The 16,681-nt window shown below is 45.0% G+C and overlaps 1 protein-coding gene across 1 annotated transcript in view; it reads right to left on the bottom strand.

Annotated features, from left to right (window-relative positions):
• Positions 1-10,525: 10,525 nt before the first annotated feature.
• The window catches only part of LOC309533139 (cytochrome P450 2J2-like), a 33,037-nt gene continuing 26,881 nt past the window's right edge, over positions 10,526-16,681 (bottom strand). The window contains exons 8-9 of the mRNA XM_082224319.1: positions 15,711-15,852; positions 10,526-10,729 (exon numbers count right to left, since the gene is read on the bottom strand). Coding sequence (XP_082080445.1) covers positions 10,542-10,729; positions 15,711-15,852 — 330 coding nt within the window. The 3' untranslated portion in view covers positions 10,526-10,541. The remainder of the gene's footprint in view (positions 10,730-15,710; positions 15,853-16,681) is intronic.

The following is a 16,681-nucleotide window of genomic DNA, read 5'->3' as shown; positions in this document are numbered from 1 at the left end:
GTTCATCAAACCGCAAAAATTGATGATCTTGTTAAAATGCTATGTTTAGAAAATGCAATTGGGAAGGAAACGCCTATGGTGTGTGGTTTCACCTTTACAGGTGAAGATAAGCCATTTCCTAACAAAACTTTGTATCGTTCTGCTATAGGCAAGCTAAATTTCATTCAAAGAATCTCAAGACCAGATATAACTTATGCTTTTCACTTTCTGGCAAAATTTGTGGAAAAGCCCACTACGCAATGTTTCTCTGCTCTTAAGAGAGTGGTAATGTACCTTAAACATACCAAACATTATAGGTTGCAGTTTACATCCAGTATTGACAAAGGTTTTGAAATTTTCTGCGATGCATCTCATGCAGTAGACCAAAATAATTGCAGGGGTGTGTCTGGTATGGTGTTTTATTACAACGGTTGTCCATTTGAATGGAAGTCCCAGACACAAACCATTATTTGTCTCTCCACAACAGAGAGTGAATTATGTGCATGCGTTCAGGCCACTCGTGATGTAGAATGGTATATGCAAGTATTCGCAGACCTACAAATGCAAGTAACACTACCAGTAAAAGTTTACCTTGATTCCCAGAGTGGACTTGCTATCCTGTGTTCAGAGACCAATACGCAGCGCACCAGAGTCTTAAGATTACGTTTAGAATTTGTAAAGAAACTAATTGCTGATGAAATGGTTGTATTTAAATATGTTCCAGGTGACAATCAAATTGCGGACATTTTTACTAAAGCACTTCCAAAGGTTACACATGAAAAACATGTACAAAGTATGCTTTATGTTTTTGTTCCACAATGATGAACCGCAGGGGATATGTTGAATGGTTTCTTTAAATGTAAAGGTTCATCATTGTTCCACTCCATGTGTATGTCTTTAAGGGGCCGGAGCAAGGGCCAGAGCAAGATAACGAGACCCAGCTTTACAGCTGTGAAACATAGCAGGTGCTGCTGAGTTGTATTTGATTAAGGCGTGTCAGCATTTGGGTAGCGTATATAAGGAGCAGCACCTAGCTCTCCCATTACCCTGGGGGATGGGTTGGTGGTTGGGTCTGGTTTGGTTTGGTTTGTTAATGTATTTAGTGTAAATGGAGTTTTTGTTTTTCTTATTAAAACCTTTAAGTACTTTTTGAGTCCTTTCTTTTTGATGCATGATCTCCCCAGCAAGCTCTCTGCAGCGTTACTATACTGCAAAAAGCCAACAAGCAGACGTGCCTTTAGCCTTTGGTGAAGCAGTGCCAGCAAACATCGCTTTGTTTTTCCCTTGCGCGGGCTTTCCACCCCCCTTCTGCTTCGGGCCACCTGCAGGCTTTTTCTTCTGTTTATTTCCAGTCTTTGGACAAAACCTCTGAGTATGACCTTGGTTCCCACAGTTCCAGCACTTCACAGCTGCCAACGCTTTGGCTCCCCCTGGAGGCTGGAATGTTGTCCCACTTTGCTCCCCCTGAAGCGCACAAGCCGACTCAGCTGCATTCCTTCTATCGTATTCATTCTGCAAAGTTGCCAAGACCTTTGTAGCAGTGAGGTCTTGCGCAGGGAGGGTCGCCAGCTGACTTGCTACGGCATGATAGCTTTCATCCAGGGAGTCCAGGATGAGAATAGCAAACAGTGACTCAGGCATATTGAAACCTCTCTGAGCCAATTCCTGTCTGAGATGCTGCAACTGTAAAACGTGGGCTCTAAGATCTTCCCCTGGCTCCAAACGCTTCCTGTGCAGCTTTCTGAAATAAAGCAACACAGACCCAGCCTCTTGTCGGAGATGACAGGCTCTTAGCCCGTCCCACATCTCACGGGCAGTTGCCTTGCCAGCCAAGGTGATTAACTCTTCAGGAGCTACTGAGAGCAAAATTATTCCCATGGCTCTCGAATCTTGTGCTTTCCACTCATCTGTCACAGGGGCTGGGGGGTTCTCAGAAACGGCATTCCATACTCCAAGCCTTCTCATCTGGCCCTCACAGTACCTTGCCCAGGTCTGATAGTTGTGGCCATTCAGCTTTAGTGGACACGGAGCAGTTTCTGAGGTCTGTAAGAGATCCATCTCAGCTTTTTACTTGAGCCGTGAGCCCTATGCCTTCAAAGACTCCTTATCTTGGCAGCAATTAATCACGAAGCCTTTTTGGCTCAGCTCCCAGGCCAATTAATCTGCCGGAGATCAAAGACTCTTTGCGAGGTAAACAGAAAAGCCAAAAGCCTCCCTCATTTCTTTCGCTTTTCCCACCGTACCTCTTAAACGCAGTCTGTTGCAGCTTTACTCTCCTGTAGGTGCTTTGAATCTGGGCCGGAAACCTTGTTGTTGGGAAACTGCCAGGGAGATAACGTCCATCATGGTCCCCAAGCCGGAGTTCGGAGATTCCATCGGCCTCCCGTAGTCACGCAGATCCAACAGTTAGGGGCACAAAGCCTTAGAAATTCCTAGCCACATTCCAGGGCTTGGTGCACCCTCTTTCAGCAGAAAACACAGTCAAAAGCTTGCACCGCAGAAGAGCAGAAGAGCATTATTTACAGACTTTATTTAGTGTTGAACAGAACAAAAGAAAACACGTCCATTCTGTCAGCGTCTCTGAGCCGACTGAAAACGAAAGGAGTATCAGAACATAAACATCCTGTCAACAGGACATGCGCAGACTCTGTGACTCCCCAAAGTCTGCTCCCTTTTAAGGTGGAACGGAAATATCCTAACACCTTTCACTTTGCTGCATGACCACCACATGTGGTAGAAGTCGCCTTCTACCTCTCCACATTTCCAGCATCTTTTATTCTTCAACCTGTAGATCTTAGCCAGCTTCACTGGCGTGTGGTACCACCTATAGATCATTTTCCACAGGTTTTCCCTTAGTGCCATACACGCTGTGAACTTCATGTTTGTATTCCACAATTCCAGCCTCCTCTCAAAGTCGATGTTATAACCAATGTCTATCGCCCATTTAGTCATGACCTCCTTCACCTCCTCGTCTTTTGTATACCACTCCAGTAAAATATAATATATCCTAGACAGTATTTTATTCTTACCTTCTATAACTTCCACATTAAATTTAGATTTTTTGTCTTCGAATCCTAAAATCTTTTTATCTTCTTTTAACAAATCATTTACCTGGTGGTATTGCAGCCACCCTGTGAATGAGTTTTTTATCTCTTTGTACGGTCTGAGTTTAATGCCTTGATCAGTTTTCCGCGTAAGTTCTTCATAGGTGGCATTCTTCCCTTCCATATTGATTTTTTTAACAGTTAACACCTCTATTGGTGAAATCCACCAAGGTGTCTTCCTTTCCAATAGATTTTTATTTCTTTCCCATACCTGAAATATTGGTCCTCAAAAGATATGGTTTAGAAAGCCTCTGTGTACTTTCACCTTTTCGTACCACAGGTACGAGTGCCACCCATACCTGTTATCGAAGCCTTCCAAATCCAAGATGTCCCTATTTTCCAGTCTTATCCAATCTTTCAGCCACAATAAACACGCCGCTTCATAATATAGACTTAAGTCCGGTAGGGAGAAACCCCCTCTTTCTTTTTTATCTACCAATATTTTCATCTTTATTCGTGGTCATTTTCCCTGCCAGATGTATCTCGCCAAGGCTCTTTGCCACTCTTTACACTGCTTTAACCCTTTAAGTACAGGAATGGTTTGAAATAAAAATAGCATTCTGGGCAGAACATTCATTTTAATAACCGCTATCCTCCCCAAAAAGGATAGTCTCATTCTCTCCCAGATTTCTAAATCTTTCTTAATATTTTTCCAAGTGACCTCATAGTTATCCTTGTATAAATTAATATTTTTAGCTGTAATCCACACTCCAAGGTACTTCACCTTCTTTACTATCATAATTCCCGTCTTTTGTTCTAAATCTACAGTATCTTCTTTGGTTAAATTTTTGGTCAGCATTTTGGTCTTATTCTTATTAACTTTAAGGCCTGACACAGCACCGAACTCTTCAAATTATTGTAAAGCTTCTTTCGCACTATACTTTGGCTCTTCTAGTGTTAATACAATATCATCCGCAAAGGCTTTGATTTTATGTTCCTTAGTCCCTACCTTGACTCCCTTAACTTCTGTTGTTTCCCTTAGTCTCTTAGTAAGTATTTCCAATGCTGTTATAAACAATAAAGGAGATAAGGGACAACCTTGTCTAGTCCCTTTGGATATATCAAAAAATTCTGATGTGGTATTATTTATTACAAGTTTTGGTTTTTGCGCATGGTAGATAGCTTCGATACCTTTTCTAAATCTTTCTCCCATCCCCATCATTTTCAAATTTTCTGTCAAAAAACGCCAAGAAACATTGTCAAATGCCTTTTCGGCATCAATAAATATCAAGGCCGCCTGTTTATCTATTCTACTTTCCAAGTATTCAGTTGATATCTATCACATTTCTTACGTTATCCTTCAATTGTCTCCCTGGTAGGAAGCCCGTTTTGTCTTTGTGTATTCTGCTATTTAATACCTTTTAAAATCTTTCTTCCATTACATCCGCAAACAATTTATAGTCGTTATTTAGTAACGAAATCGGCCTGTAGTTCTTCACCTCTAAGGCGTCCACATCTTTTTTAGGAATTAATGTGATATAGGCTTCCTTCCAGGTATTCGGAATCCTTCCTTCTTTTAAAATATTGTTCATGACTTCACATAGAGTTGGACATAGTTGGTCATTTAATGTTTTATAATATTTGGCCGGTAAGCAATCTGGCCCCGGCGCTTTTCCAATTTTCATTTTTTTATTGCCTTCCTTATCTCATCTTCTGTGATCATCTGGTTTAATACCTCTTTTTCTTCAGTTGCAATCTGTTGTAAATGATGTTTTTCCAGATAGCGTTCTATTTCGTAGTCTGTTTCCTTTCCTCTTTTATATAAGTCCTTATAATACTTCTGAAATATCCTTTTTATTTCTTTTGGTTCTTCCACTATTCTTTCTCCATCTCTTATCTTACAGATCATATTTTGTTTTTTTCCTTTCTCTTAATTGCCACACCAAATATTTCCCTATTTTATTAGCTGATTCAAAACTCTTTTGTTTCATCATTTTAATTCTCCACTCGATCTCCTGGTTTACTATCATAGTAAATTGGGCTTGTAGTATCTTTATATTTTGTTTTATTGTCTCCTCTCCTGGTTTAATAGTTAATTCTCTTTCATTCTCAATAAGCTGTGTTAGGATCTCCTCTTTCTTTTTCTCTTTTTCTTTTCTTAGGTGGCTGTTTTTCTGGATTAGGAAGCCCCTCATAACGGCTTTTCCTGCATCCCAAACCGTTTCTATATCTGTCCCTTTATTTAAGTTCCACTTGAAGTACTCTTCAATTGTTTCTTTTGCCTTGCTTACTATCTCTTGATCGTTAAATAGATATTCATTCATTCTCCATCTGAATGCTCTAACATCTTTACCCTTTATCTCCATAAATACTGGATTGTGGTCAGACACAGTTTGTGGGAGAATGTCAGATTTAGTTAAACTCTGAGTCAGTTCCTTCGAGATCCAAATACTATCCATTCTCCCCCAACTCTGATTTGGGTTTGAGAAAAAGGTATATTGTTTTATAGTGGGGTTTTTAAATCTCCAAGCATAAATTAGGCCCATATTATCGACCAAATCAAAAAACGTTCGAGGTAGCTTGCCTTCCTTCATCTCTTGCTTTTTTGTTGATCTATCTAGATTTGGTGACACCACTCCATTAAAATTGCTCATCAATATCATTTTTTGATCCATCCACTCTAGTAACTTATTACTTAATTCTAATAAAAAAGCCAATTTTTTGTCATTCGGCGCGTATATTCTGGCGACAATTATTTTTACTCCTTGAAACATAATCTGTACTACTATCATTCTTCCTTGTTCATCTTTATACAATAATTTTGGGTCTAATTTTTCCTTTATGTATAGTACCACTCATCTTTTCTTAACCTTATCAGATGCCACAAAATCCAACCCTAGTCTCTTATTACTCAAAATTCTCTTGTGTTTTCTTGTTATGTTAGTCTCTTGTAGGCAGATTAGGTCAAGACTCTTTTTTAGTAATATATGAGCAATCTGGTTCCTTTTATTTTTATTGTTAAGCCCATTCACGTTCCAAGACAGTGTTTTTAAAGCCATCAATTATATACAGTTAGTGAATTATCAAGTCTGGGTTAGACCTACTGTTCTTTGTCGTCTGTCTCTTCCTCTTCCCTTTCTTCTCCTGGATTTGTCTCCCTCTCCGCTTCCCCCACCTCTGCCCCCCTCCCCCAGCCGCTCCCCTACCTCCTCCCACCCCGCCATCTTTCCAAGTTCCTTCTCGTATCTTCTTGCATATTTTTCAAGTTCTGAAGGGCTGGACAGTTTAAATCTTTTTTCCTTAAAATAGAATGAAATTCCTTCCGGGAATTCCCATCTATATAGGATCCCGTTTTTCTTCAACTGGTTAGTTAATTTTTTGTAAACGTCCCTCCTTCGAAGAAATCTCGAGGGGATCTCTTTAAATATGATAATTGAATTTCCTTCAATACATAACCTTTTGTTATAGTTCTGTTTCAGTACTTCGTTCCTCATATCCAACGAATTAAACATGACTAGTACATCTCCTGGCAATTCCCCCCCCCCTGGCTTTAGCCGATTTTGTTTTTATCTGAAAAATATTTGCTAGCGAGTAACTTATCTCTTCTTCCTTCCTATCTAACCAAATTGCCAGCTCTTTAACCATTTTAGATCTTATATTCTCATTTGGGTCCTCTGGAATCCCTCTGAATTTCAGGTTTGATTGGCTCTGTCTCACCTGAGCCATTGCCATGCTGTCCAACAATTCTTCCTGTACCTCACCTATCTCCTTAACTTCTATTTTAATCCTGTCCAAATCCTTCTTACTGTCTTTCGAATCTTTTTGCACCCTTTTCATTGAATCCTCAAGTACTTTGGCTCTTACCGATAAATCTTTAACTTTTCCTGTCAGTTCTCCCACCACCCCCTCCAATCTCTTATCCAATGTATCCTGTACTTCCAATAGCTTTTTCTCAATATATTGTTCATTATGTTTAAATTGTTTCCTTATTTCAGCCATCAAACTATCATAGTCCTTAATTTCCTTCCCCTCCTTCCCATCTTCTTGTCTAGATGGCCTCCTTTCTGCTGGCGTTCCCACCCCCTTTTTCATTTTATATATCAGCTTATATTAGCTAATTATTGGGAAAAAACAACAACAACAACAACAACAATAATAATAATAATAATTTATTATTTGTACCCCGCCCATCTGGCTGGGTTTCCCCAGCCACTCTGGGCGGCTTCCATAGAAACCAAAAAAACCACTAAAATAGCATACATTAAAAACTTCCCTGAACAGGGCTGCCTTAAGATGTCTTCTGAATGTCAGGTAGTTGTTTACCGTTTTGACATCTGATGGGAGGGCGTTCCACAGGGCGGGCGCCACTACCGAAAAGGCCCTCTGCCTGGTTCCCTGTAGCTTTCCTTCTCGCAATGAGGGAACTGCCAGAAGGCCCTTGGCGCTGGACCTCAGCGTCTGGGCAGAACGATGGGGGTGGAGACGCGCCTTCAGGTATACTGGGGGTGGAGACACTCCTTCAGGTATACTGGGCCGAGGCCGTTTAGGGCTTTAAAGGTCAACACCAGCACTTTGAATTGTGCTCGGAAACATACTGGGAGCCAATGTAGGTCTTTCAAGACCGGTGTTATGTGGTCTCGGCGGCTGCCCCCAGTCACCAGTCTAGCTGCCGCATTCTGGATTAGGTGTAGTTTCCGAGTCACCTTCAAAGGTAGCCCCACGTAGAGCGCATTGCAGTAGTCCAAGCGGGAGATAACTAGAGAATGCACCACTCTGGCGAGACAGTCCACGGGTAGGTAGGGTCTCAGCCTGCGTACCAGGTGGAGTTGGTAGATAGCTGCCCTGGATACAGAATTAACCTGCGCCTCCATGGACAGCTGTGAGTCCAAAATGACTCCTAGGCTACGCACCTGGTCCTTCAGGGGCACAGTTACCCCATTCAGGACCATGGAGTCCTCCACACCAGCCCGCCCCCTGTCCCCCAAGAACAGTACTTCTGTCTTGTCAGGATTCAACTTCAATCCATTAGCCGCCATCCATCCTCCAACCGCCTCCAGGCACTCACACAGGACCTTCACCGCCTTCACTGGGAGGTCGGTACACCAAAAGGAATCCTGTACTGCCCCTATTGCCCAACTTCCAGAACGTGCACTCAGAAAACTGGGTCTTCCCAGTAAGACGCCTGGTGCAAACTGATGACTTCCTAAAAATCACTGCAACCCCCCCTCCCCGCCCACATGACCTGGGTTGCTGTGCGTAAGAGAAACCTGGTGGGCAAGCGGCAGCAAGGACACCGCTCATTCAACCAGGTCTCATTCACACATGCCAGGTCAAATCCTCCATCCACAATCAGGTTGTGGATGGCAGTGGTTTTATTCATCATTCACCTGGCATTACACAGCAACACCTTCAGGTCATTTGGGTTTCCCCTGTTGATTCCAGTATCGATCCGGTCAAGGCCAGACCCGGAGGCAGGGATAGTCTTCAAACAATGACTAAACCTGCCTCCTCGGTAATGACATGGTCTGGTCTTAGCGTAACTCCGCCTCCTGCCCATGGTCACCGAGATCGGATGTCCCAGTGCTTCCCCCCCTGTGGAACTTGTCCCAGCCATCATGTTGGCTGGGGCCTCACTCCCAGGCAGCCCTGATCCCGCCCCTTAAAAACAAAACACAAACTATACAGAACCAATAAAACAACAGAAAGCTAAAACAGAACAATTATACTAAAATTAATCCCCAACCAAATATCCATTACACCCACCCACCCCCAACAAGGGAAAAAAGGAAAAAAAGAAATACAAATTTAAATTGCCACCGACTGCTTGAGGACATTTTAAAACACATTGGAACAGGGAAGCAATTGCAGAACACTTCCCAGCTTCCCCAAAAGTTTGTTCCAAATAAGGGCCTGGGCCACGCCCCCTGGGCCAGTTGGAGAAGGCCCTGGAAGGGAGCAGGCCCTGCAGTCCTCACCCAGCCGATGGTCCGGGGCTTCCCCGCAGCAGGAGTCCCTTTATAGCTGGGAGAAAGGGCCTGGGCCACGCCCCCTGGGCCAGTTGGAAAAGGCCCTGGAAGGGAGCAGGCCCTGCAGTCCTCACCCAGCCGATGGTCCAAGGCTTCCCTGCAGCAGGAGTCCCTTTATAGCTGGGAGAAAGGGCCTGGGCCACGCCCCCTGGGCCAGTTGGAAAAGGCCCTGGAAGGGAGCAGGCCCTGCAGACCTCACCCAGCCGATGGTCCGAGGCTTCCCTGCAGCAGGAGTCCCTTTATAGCTGGGAGAAAGGGCCTGGGCCACGCCCCCTGGGCCAGTTGGAAAAGGCCCTGGAAGGGAGCAGGCCCTGCAGTCCTCACCCAGCCGATGGTCCAAGGCTTCCCTGCAGCAGGAGTCCCTTTATAGCTGGGAGAAAGGGCCTGGGCCACGCCCCCTGGGCCAGTTGGAAAAGGCCCTGGAAGGGAGCAGGCCCTGCAGTCCTCACCCAGCCGATGGTCCGAGGCTTCCCTGCAGCAGGAGTCCCTTTATAGCTGGGAGAAAGGGCCTGGGCCACGCCCCCTGGGCCAGTTGGAAAAGGCCCTGGAAGGGAGCAGGCCCTGCTGTCCTCACCCAGCCGATGGTCCGAGGCTTCCCCGCAACAGGTTTCCCTTTATAGCTGGGAGAAAGGGCTTGGGCCATGCCCCCTGGGCCAGTTGGAAAAGGCCCTGGAAGGGAGCAGGCCCTGCAGTCCTCACCCAGCCGAAACTTTTCTCCCAAAAAAACTCTTCTTCCCTGGTGGTCACTAAAATGAACTGCTAGATTCCTCTGTTCCTCCCGTTGATTTCTTCCAATATAGTTTCCTTTGTTCCCACACGGTAACGCCTTGTTAGCCTTCCAAGTCTTAGTTCTTTTCTCTTCCGTAAGACTCCTCAAAAGGATGTCTCCCTCCACACACAGCCAAGCAGCTGATCTCGCGTGGTATTAATAATCACATAGGTATTTGGAGAAACCAAATACATATAAAGGCAACCAAAAAGAGACAAGAAAAATAGAGGAAAAAATAAGTAGGAAAGCAAAAAGAAAAAACCAATAAGGGGAAAAGAGAGGGGGGGAATGGGAGGGAAAGTCAGCACTACAGTTCTTTGGTTCTATGATCAGTATGGAGGGGGTTGAAAGGGGGTGGCCAAATCAGGAGAGAAAAGGAAGTGCAGAAAGAGGAGTGATCTGTGTGTAGGAGAGAGTTGAGGAAAGTGACAAGGAGGGTGGAGGAAAAAAGGGAGTAAGAGTAAGAATGGGGATGCAAAGTAAGTTGCAAAAAGGAGGGAGTAGGAGGCTTGGGGATAGGGTTGAAGATGAAAGCAGGGCCTGAAAAACAGGAGATGGGATGAAGGTGATAATGGGTGCAAAGCAGAGCTGCAAAAAGAAGAGACCTCAGCAGTTGCATGAGATGGGAAGGGGAAGCTCTAGGGGGTTAATGTGTCAGGAATGGCAAAGAGTTTGGCAAGTGGAGGAAGCATGAGTGCAGCCTCCTGTAACTTTCCTATTGTATTACGCCTTGCAGCGGGGAACAGCACAGAGTTTATAAGGATGGGGATGTGTTGTACCCCCTGGTATAGACTCCATATTGACTTCTTTAACTCCTTCTGGCAGCTGGAAGCGGAACATTCTCAGCAGGCTGGTCAGAAGGATGAAAATTTCGGTCTTTGCCAGCTGCATTCCCAAACACATGCGAGACCCTGCGGAGGAGACAAGGGGAAAGCAGCAAGTGAGCAATAATTTACTTTCCAGTGTCCATTTCTTTGTACTCTACACAATACTATGGTGAACTAGACATAGTTAGGACAGGGAAATAATCAAGGCTGTTGTCAATTCCCTAGCCTGCTGAGTGCCAACATTTCATAGTTGATTATGAAAGGCAAACTTTGGTCAACTGCCCTGAGCAATAGCAGGATAAGTCACAAACCCAGATTGAAAGAAACTGAAAGAGATAGGAGGAGAGGGAGGAGAGGTTGTAGAAGCTGATTTCCTTGGGCTTGCACCCCTGGTTTCGGTGTCAAGGTTTCTGGGTTTCTTTGTTTATTTGGTGCTGACACAAAGAGAGCTGCAAGGCTTTTTTTTAAAAAAATACTCAACTGCCTCTGCACAATCCCCAAGGGTGATGTTCTATGAGCTTAATAATCTTCTTCTTAATAATCTTCTTCTTAACCTTGCATTGTGCAAGAAGGTCCAGCACAGGTGACACTATAAGACTCAGTAAAAGAACTCTTTGATGTCTTATGGGAAAAGTAGAAAATCATTATCTCTAAGATGAATTAGGCACTTTAATTTGCCTTTCAACTGTTTCACAGTCTTAGAATACGATGGGATTCTAAGGGTAATATGAGAATTATGGCTCAACAAATCCCAGCATTAACAATGCAGTTGAGTGTACATTATGCATCGACCCAGGTAATCAGGCCTATTGTTCTCCGCCAGCCCACCTGAGAAGTTCTGAGCTGGTGCTCCAAGCTCAAACTGCATGGCTCTTACAAGCCATTTTTAAGTCTTTACACCCAGTGCTATTTTTCTAGAAAAAGTGGTGCTAAAACTTACCGCATATACCTTTTATAATGGCAATGATGCCCACCTGACAGGTGCTGGAACTGAGTTCCTGTGAGTTCCAGCTGAGAAAAAGCCCTGCTCATACCAATAATTTAGGAACTTTCAGCACTGTAACTAAGTCAAGTTTTACTGCCTGTGCAATGTTTTCTGAATGCTGTGTGGAAAAGCAAAGGAATCTGACCTTTGGAGAGTTTGTATGTGAACCATTATAAATTTACCAAATGTGTGGTCTTTTCCCTCTTCTGTGGAAGAGGGAACTTTTGAAAAGAACTCACAAGGGCATATATTAAAGGTCTAGCAGCCTATATTTCCACACTTTACTTTGCTGCATATTTTTTTGACTTAAAATCTTTGCTGGGGTGTTCTCACCAAATGAGTACTTGCCCCAAACCTGGATCTTGGAATTCTCCTTTCTATATACTTATTGTTTTCCCTGACAACCAACCAGAAGAACCTGTAAAACCATGCTGTATTATCATACAAAAATGGCTGGCTCATCTTTACTTTGAAACATCATCTACAACAATTGAATAGGCATACAGTGGTACCTCGGGTTAAGTACTTAATTCGTTCTGGAGGTCAGTTCTTAACCTGAAACTGTTCTTAACCTGAAGCACCACTTTAGCTAATGGGGCCTCCTGCTGCCGCCGCGCTGTCGGAGCCTGATTTCTGTTCTTATCCTGAAGCAAAGTTCTTAACCTGAAGCACTATTTCTGGGTTAGCGGAGTGTGTAACCTGAAGCGTATATAACCCAAGGTACCACTGTAATTATTTGTATAAAAAGGTTAAGAGATATTTGGAAGTTAGCAATGAGGATGTCTGCTGAATTTCTGCAGGAACAATACTTTACAGCACGTGGCAGATGATATTAAACACCCAGCTCCTGACAGATATGGGACAAAAATACTCCTTTGTTCTTTGAAAATGGAAAACTGACATACCCCAATCTCCTATAGAGGTCAGGATGAAAGAAGTAGAAAGCAGGGTGATTTCATTGCAGACTCAGTTCTAAGTGTGGTTTCAGACCAGGCTAAATTACATCCCAGGAAAAGATGTAGGGTAGCTTTAGCCTAAACATGCCCAGCAGTGCTACTCCTCCCAGAAGGATGTTATTTTTGCTCTGCCTCCCTTGCTGCTGTTGTCATTTCCTGGAATCTCCCCAATAAGCATGCCTACAAATCACTGGAGGGGCACAGAGTGTTTTTAAAATGTTTTTTAAAAAATTCTTTTGGATTTTTTGTATGTGGGGGGTGGGGGTGCGATGGATGTTTGGTTGGGCTTGGGGAATTTTTTTGATTTTGATGTTTTTGAAATTTTTACAGTTTTTTGCTTGTATTGTTTTATTGGTTTTGTTTGTTTGTTTGTTTGTTTAAGGTGTTATTTTGTTCTTAAGGGGAGGGGTCAGGGCTGCCGGGGAGTGGGCCCCAGCCCACAAAATGGCTGGGGCATGTTCCAAAGGGGGGGGGATGCACTGGGACAACCGATCTCAGTGATCACGGGTAGGAGGAGGAGTTATGCTAAGACTAGACCATGTCATTACAGAGGGGGCAGGTTTAGTCGTTGTCTGAGGACTATTCCTGCCTCCGGGTCTGGTCCTGACCGGATGGATACTAGAATCAGCAAGGGATACCCACATGACCTGAAGGTGCTGCTGTGCAATGCCCTGTCAATGATTCATAAGACCACTGCCATCCATGACTTGATCATGGATGGAGGACTTGACCTGGCATGTGTAACAGAGACTTGGTTGGATGAAGCAGATGGGCCTGTGCTTGCCACTGCTTGTCCACCAGGTTGCTCTTACGCACAGCAACCCAGGTCATGTGGGCGGGGAGGGGGGGTTGCAGTGATTTTTAGGAAGTCATTAGTTTGCACCAGGCGTCCTATTGGGAAGACCCAGTTTTCCGAGTGCATGTTCTGGAAGTTGGGCAATAGGGGCAGTACAGGATTCCTTTTGGTGTACCGACCTCCCCGCTGCACCAAGGATTCCCTGCCTGAGCTGCTTCAGGTCGTGGCAGATGTTCTCCTGGAGACACCTAGTTTGGTCGTCCTAGGGGATTTTAACATCCATGCCAACACAACCTTACAAGGGGCCGCTCGGGACTTGGTGGAAAGCATGGTCTCCATGGGGCTGTCCCTGAATAAGTTGGGCCCAACCCACAGCCGCGCACATGCCTTGGACCTGGTGTTTACCTCTATGGATGTTGGTGATCTGACACTAAGTAAAAGCAAAACAAAAGAAGTGCCATTGTCAGATCACTTCCTGGTGCAACTGGACTTCTCTGCGACCCATCCCCTCTGTTTTTTGCAGATAAAATCGCTCAGATTTGGGAAGAAGTAGACTCCACCGTGGGAGCAGGGCCGGGGCGGGAGAGTGCTAGAGTTTTGTCTAGTCAAGTTGGGTGGGATCAATTCCAATCTGTTACCTCCGAGGATGTGAACAGGCTGCTTGGACGAGTGAAACCAACCACCTGTCTCCTGGATCCTTGCCCATCCTGGCTTATAAAAGCTAGCCGGGAAGGACTGGGCGATGGGCTTCGTGGGGTGGTGAATGCTTCCCTCCGTGAGGGAGCCTTCCCAGACCCACTGAAAGAGGTGGTTGTTAAACCGCTTCTTAAAAAAAAATCTTTAAATGCGGCCACGATGGCCAACTATCGCCCAGTCTCAAATCTTCCATTCTTGGGCAAGGTGATTGAGCGAGCGGTTGCTGAACAACTCCAGGCACGCCTGGAAGAAGCGGACCATTTGGATCCCTTCCAGTCGGTATTCAGGCCTCATCATAGGACTGAAACTGCCTTGGTCGCACTGGTTGATGATCTCCGGCGGGCTAGGGACAAAGGTGAGAGCTGTTTCCTAGTTCTGCTGGATCTCTCAGCGGCGTTTGATACCATCGACCATAACATCCTTCTGGACTGTCTTGAGGGGCTGGGAGCTGGGGGCACTGTCATACCGTGGTTCCGCTCCTTCCTCCTGGGCCGTGTTCAGAAAGTGGTGGTGGAGGATGAGTGTTCAGACCCCTGGGCTCTCACTTGTGGGGTTCCTCAGGGTTCTGTCCTCTCCCCCATGCTTTTCAACTTTTACATGCAGCTGCTGGGAGAGATCATCAGGAGGTTTCGGCTGGGTGTTCATCAGTATGCGGATGATACCCAGCTCTACCTCTCTTTTAAATCAGAACCAGTGAAGGCGGTGAAGGTCCTGTGTGAGTGTCTGGAGGCGGTTGGAGGATGGATGGCGACTAACAAATTGAGGTTGAATCCTGACAAGACAGAAGTGCTGTTTTGGGGGGACAGGAGGCGGGCAGGTGTGGAGGATTCCCTGGTCCTGAATGGGGTAACTGTGCCCCTAAAGGACCAGGTGTGCAGCCTGGGAGTCATTTTGGACTCACAGCTGTCCATGGAGGCACAGGTCAAATCTGTGTCTAGGGCAGCTGTTTACCAGCTCCATCTGGTACGTAGGCTGAGACCCTATCTGCCTGCGGACTGTCTCGCCAGAGTGGTGCATGCTCTGGTTATCTCCCGCTTGGACTACTGCAATGCACTCTACGTGGGGCTACCTTTGAAGGTGACTCGGAAACTACAACTAATCCAGAATGTGGCAGCTAGACTGGTGACTGGAGGCGGCCGCTGACACCATATAACACCGGTCTTGAAAGACCTACATTGGCTCCCAGTATGTTTCCGTGCACAATTCAAAGTATTGGTGCTGACCTTTAAAGCCCTAAACGGCCTCGGTCCAGTATACCTGAAGGAGCGTCTCCACCCCCATCGTTCTGCCCGGACGCTGAGGTCCAGCGCCGAGGGCCTTCTGGTGGTTCCCTCATTGCGAGAAGCAAAGCTACAGGGAACCAGGCAGAGGGCCTTCTCGGTAGTGGCGCCCGCCCTGTGGAACGCCCTTCCAGCAGATGTCAAAGCGATAAACAACTACCTGACATTCAGAAGACATCTTAAGGCAGCCCTGTTCAGGGAAGTTTTTAACGTGTGGTATTTTACTGTATCTTTTGTTTCTATGGAAGCCACCCAGAGTGGCTGGGGAGGCCCAGCCAGATGGGCGGGGTATAAATAATAAATTATTATTATTATTATTATTATTATTATTATTATTATTATTGGCATTTACCTGCACCAAATGGCAGGTATTCTTCTCTAGCCACATATTGTCCGTTCTTGTCCAAAAAATGATTTGGGTTGAACTCTGTTGGCTTCTCCCATCGTGTTGGATCAAGAAGAACAGAACGCAGATCGGGAATAATAGTAGTCCCCTGCAAAGAAGAAACAATTGAAAGGGAATGCACTCAGAACACTGGATTGTCCTTCACTACCCTAGGGCTAATATTTGTGAAATTCAAACTGAATTTAAACTGGGTGGGGTTTTTGTGGGGAGAGTGGCATTTACCAGTGGCCAGATTCATCTCCAACTTTTTTCCATTTAAAAGCTGCCTGTATGGGCAGGGGAAAGGACAGTCTCGTTCTCTCCATCCGTCTTTTAAAAGGGAAGACCCAAAACCAGAGGAAGACTGCTGGTCACCATATTTTCTCCTCCTTGATACATGAATAATAGAATTCTAGAGCTGGAAGGACTCCAAAGGACATCAAGTCCAATCACCTGCGATACAGGAATCTCAACTAAAGCTTAAATTACAGAAGACCATCCAACCTCTGCTTTGAAATCTCCAATGAAGGAAAGTCCACAAGAGCTCTGTCAGAACTTGAAGCCCTTGGTTTAGGTCCTGCCCTCTAGAGCAGGAGAAAACATGCTTTTTCTATTTTCTATGTGATAGTCCTTCAGATAGTTGAAGATGACTATCATATCTCCTCTCAGTCTCGCTTTCCCCCAGGCTTTAGCATAACTAGCTTCCTCAATCATTCATCATAAAGCTTAATTTCCATACCCTTTATACTCTTGCTCACCCTCCTCTGCACACGTTCCAGCTTGTCAATATCCTTCTTAAACTGTGGTACCCAGAACTGGACACAGGACTCCATGTGTGGTCTGACCAAAGTAGAATAGAGCAGTACTATTATTTCTGGACACTATACTTCTGTTGATGCAGCCTTGTATAGCATTAGCTTTTTTTTTAATGCTGCACC

The sequence above is a fragment of the Podarcis vaucheri genome (assembly GCF_965113315.1).
Source record: "Podarcis vaucheri genome assembly, chromosome: 5".
In the NCBI taxonomy this organism is placed as follows: domain Eukaryota; kingdom Metazoa; phylum Chordata; class Lepidosauria; order Squamata; family Lacertidae; genus Podarcis; species Podarcis vaucheri.
This window is presented reverse-complemented; position numbering and strand designations above follow the sequence as displayed.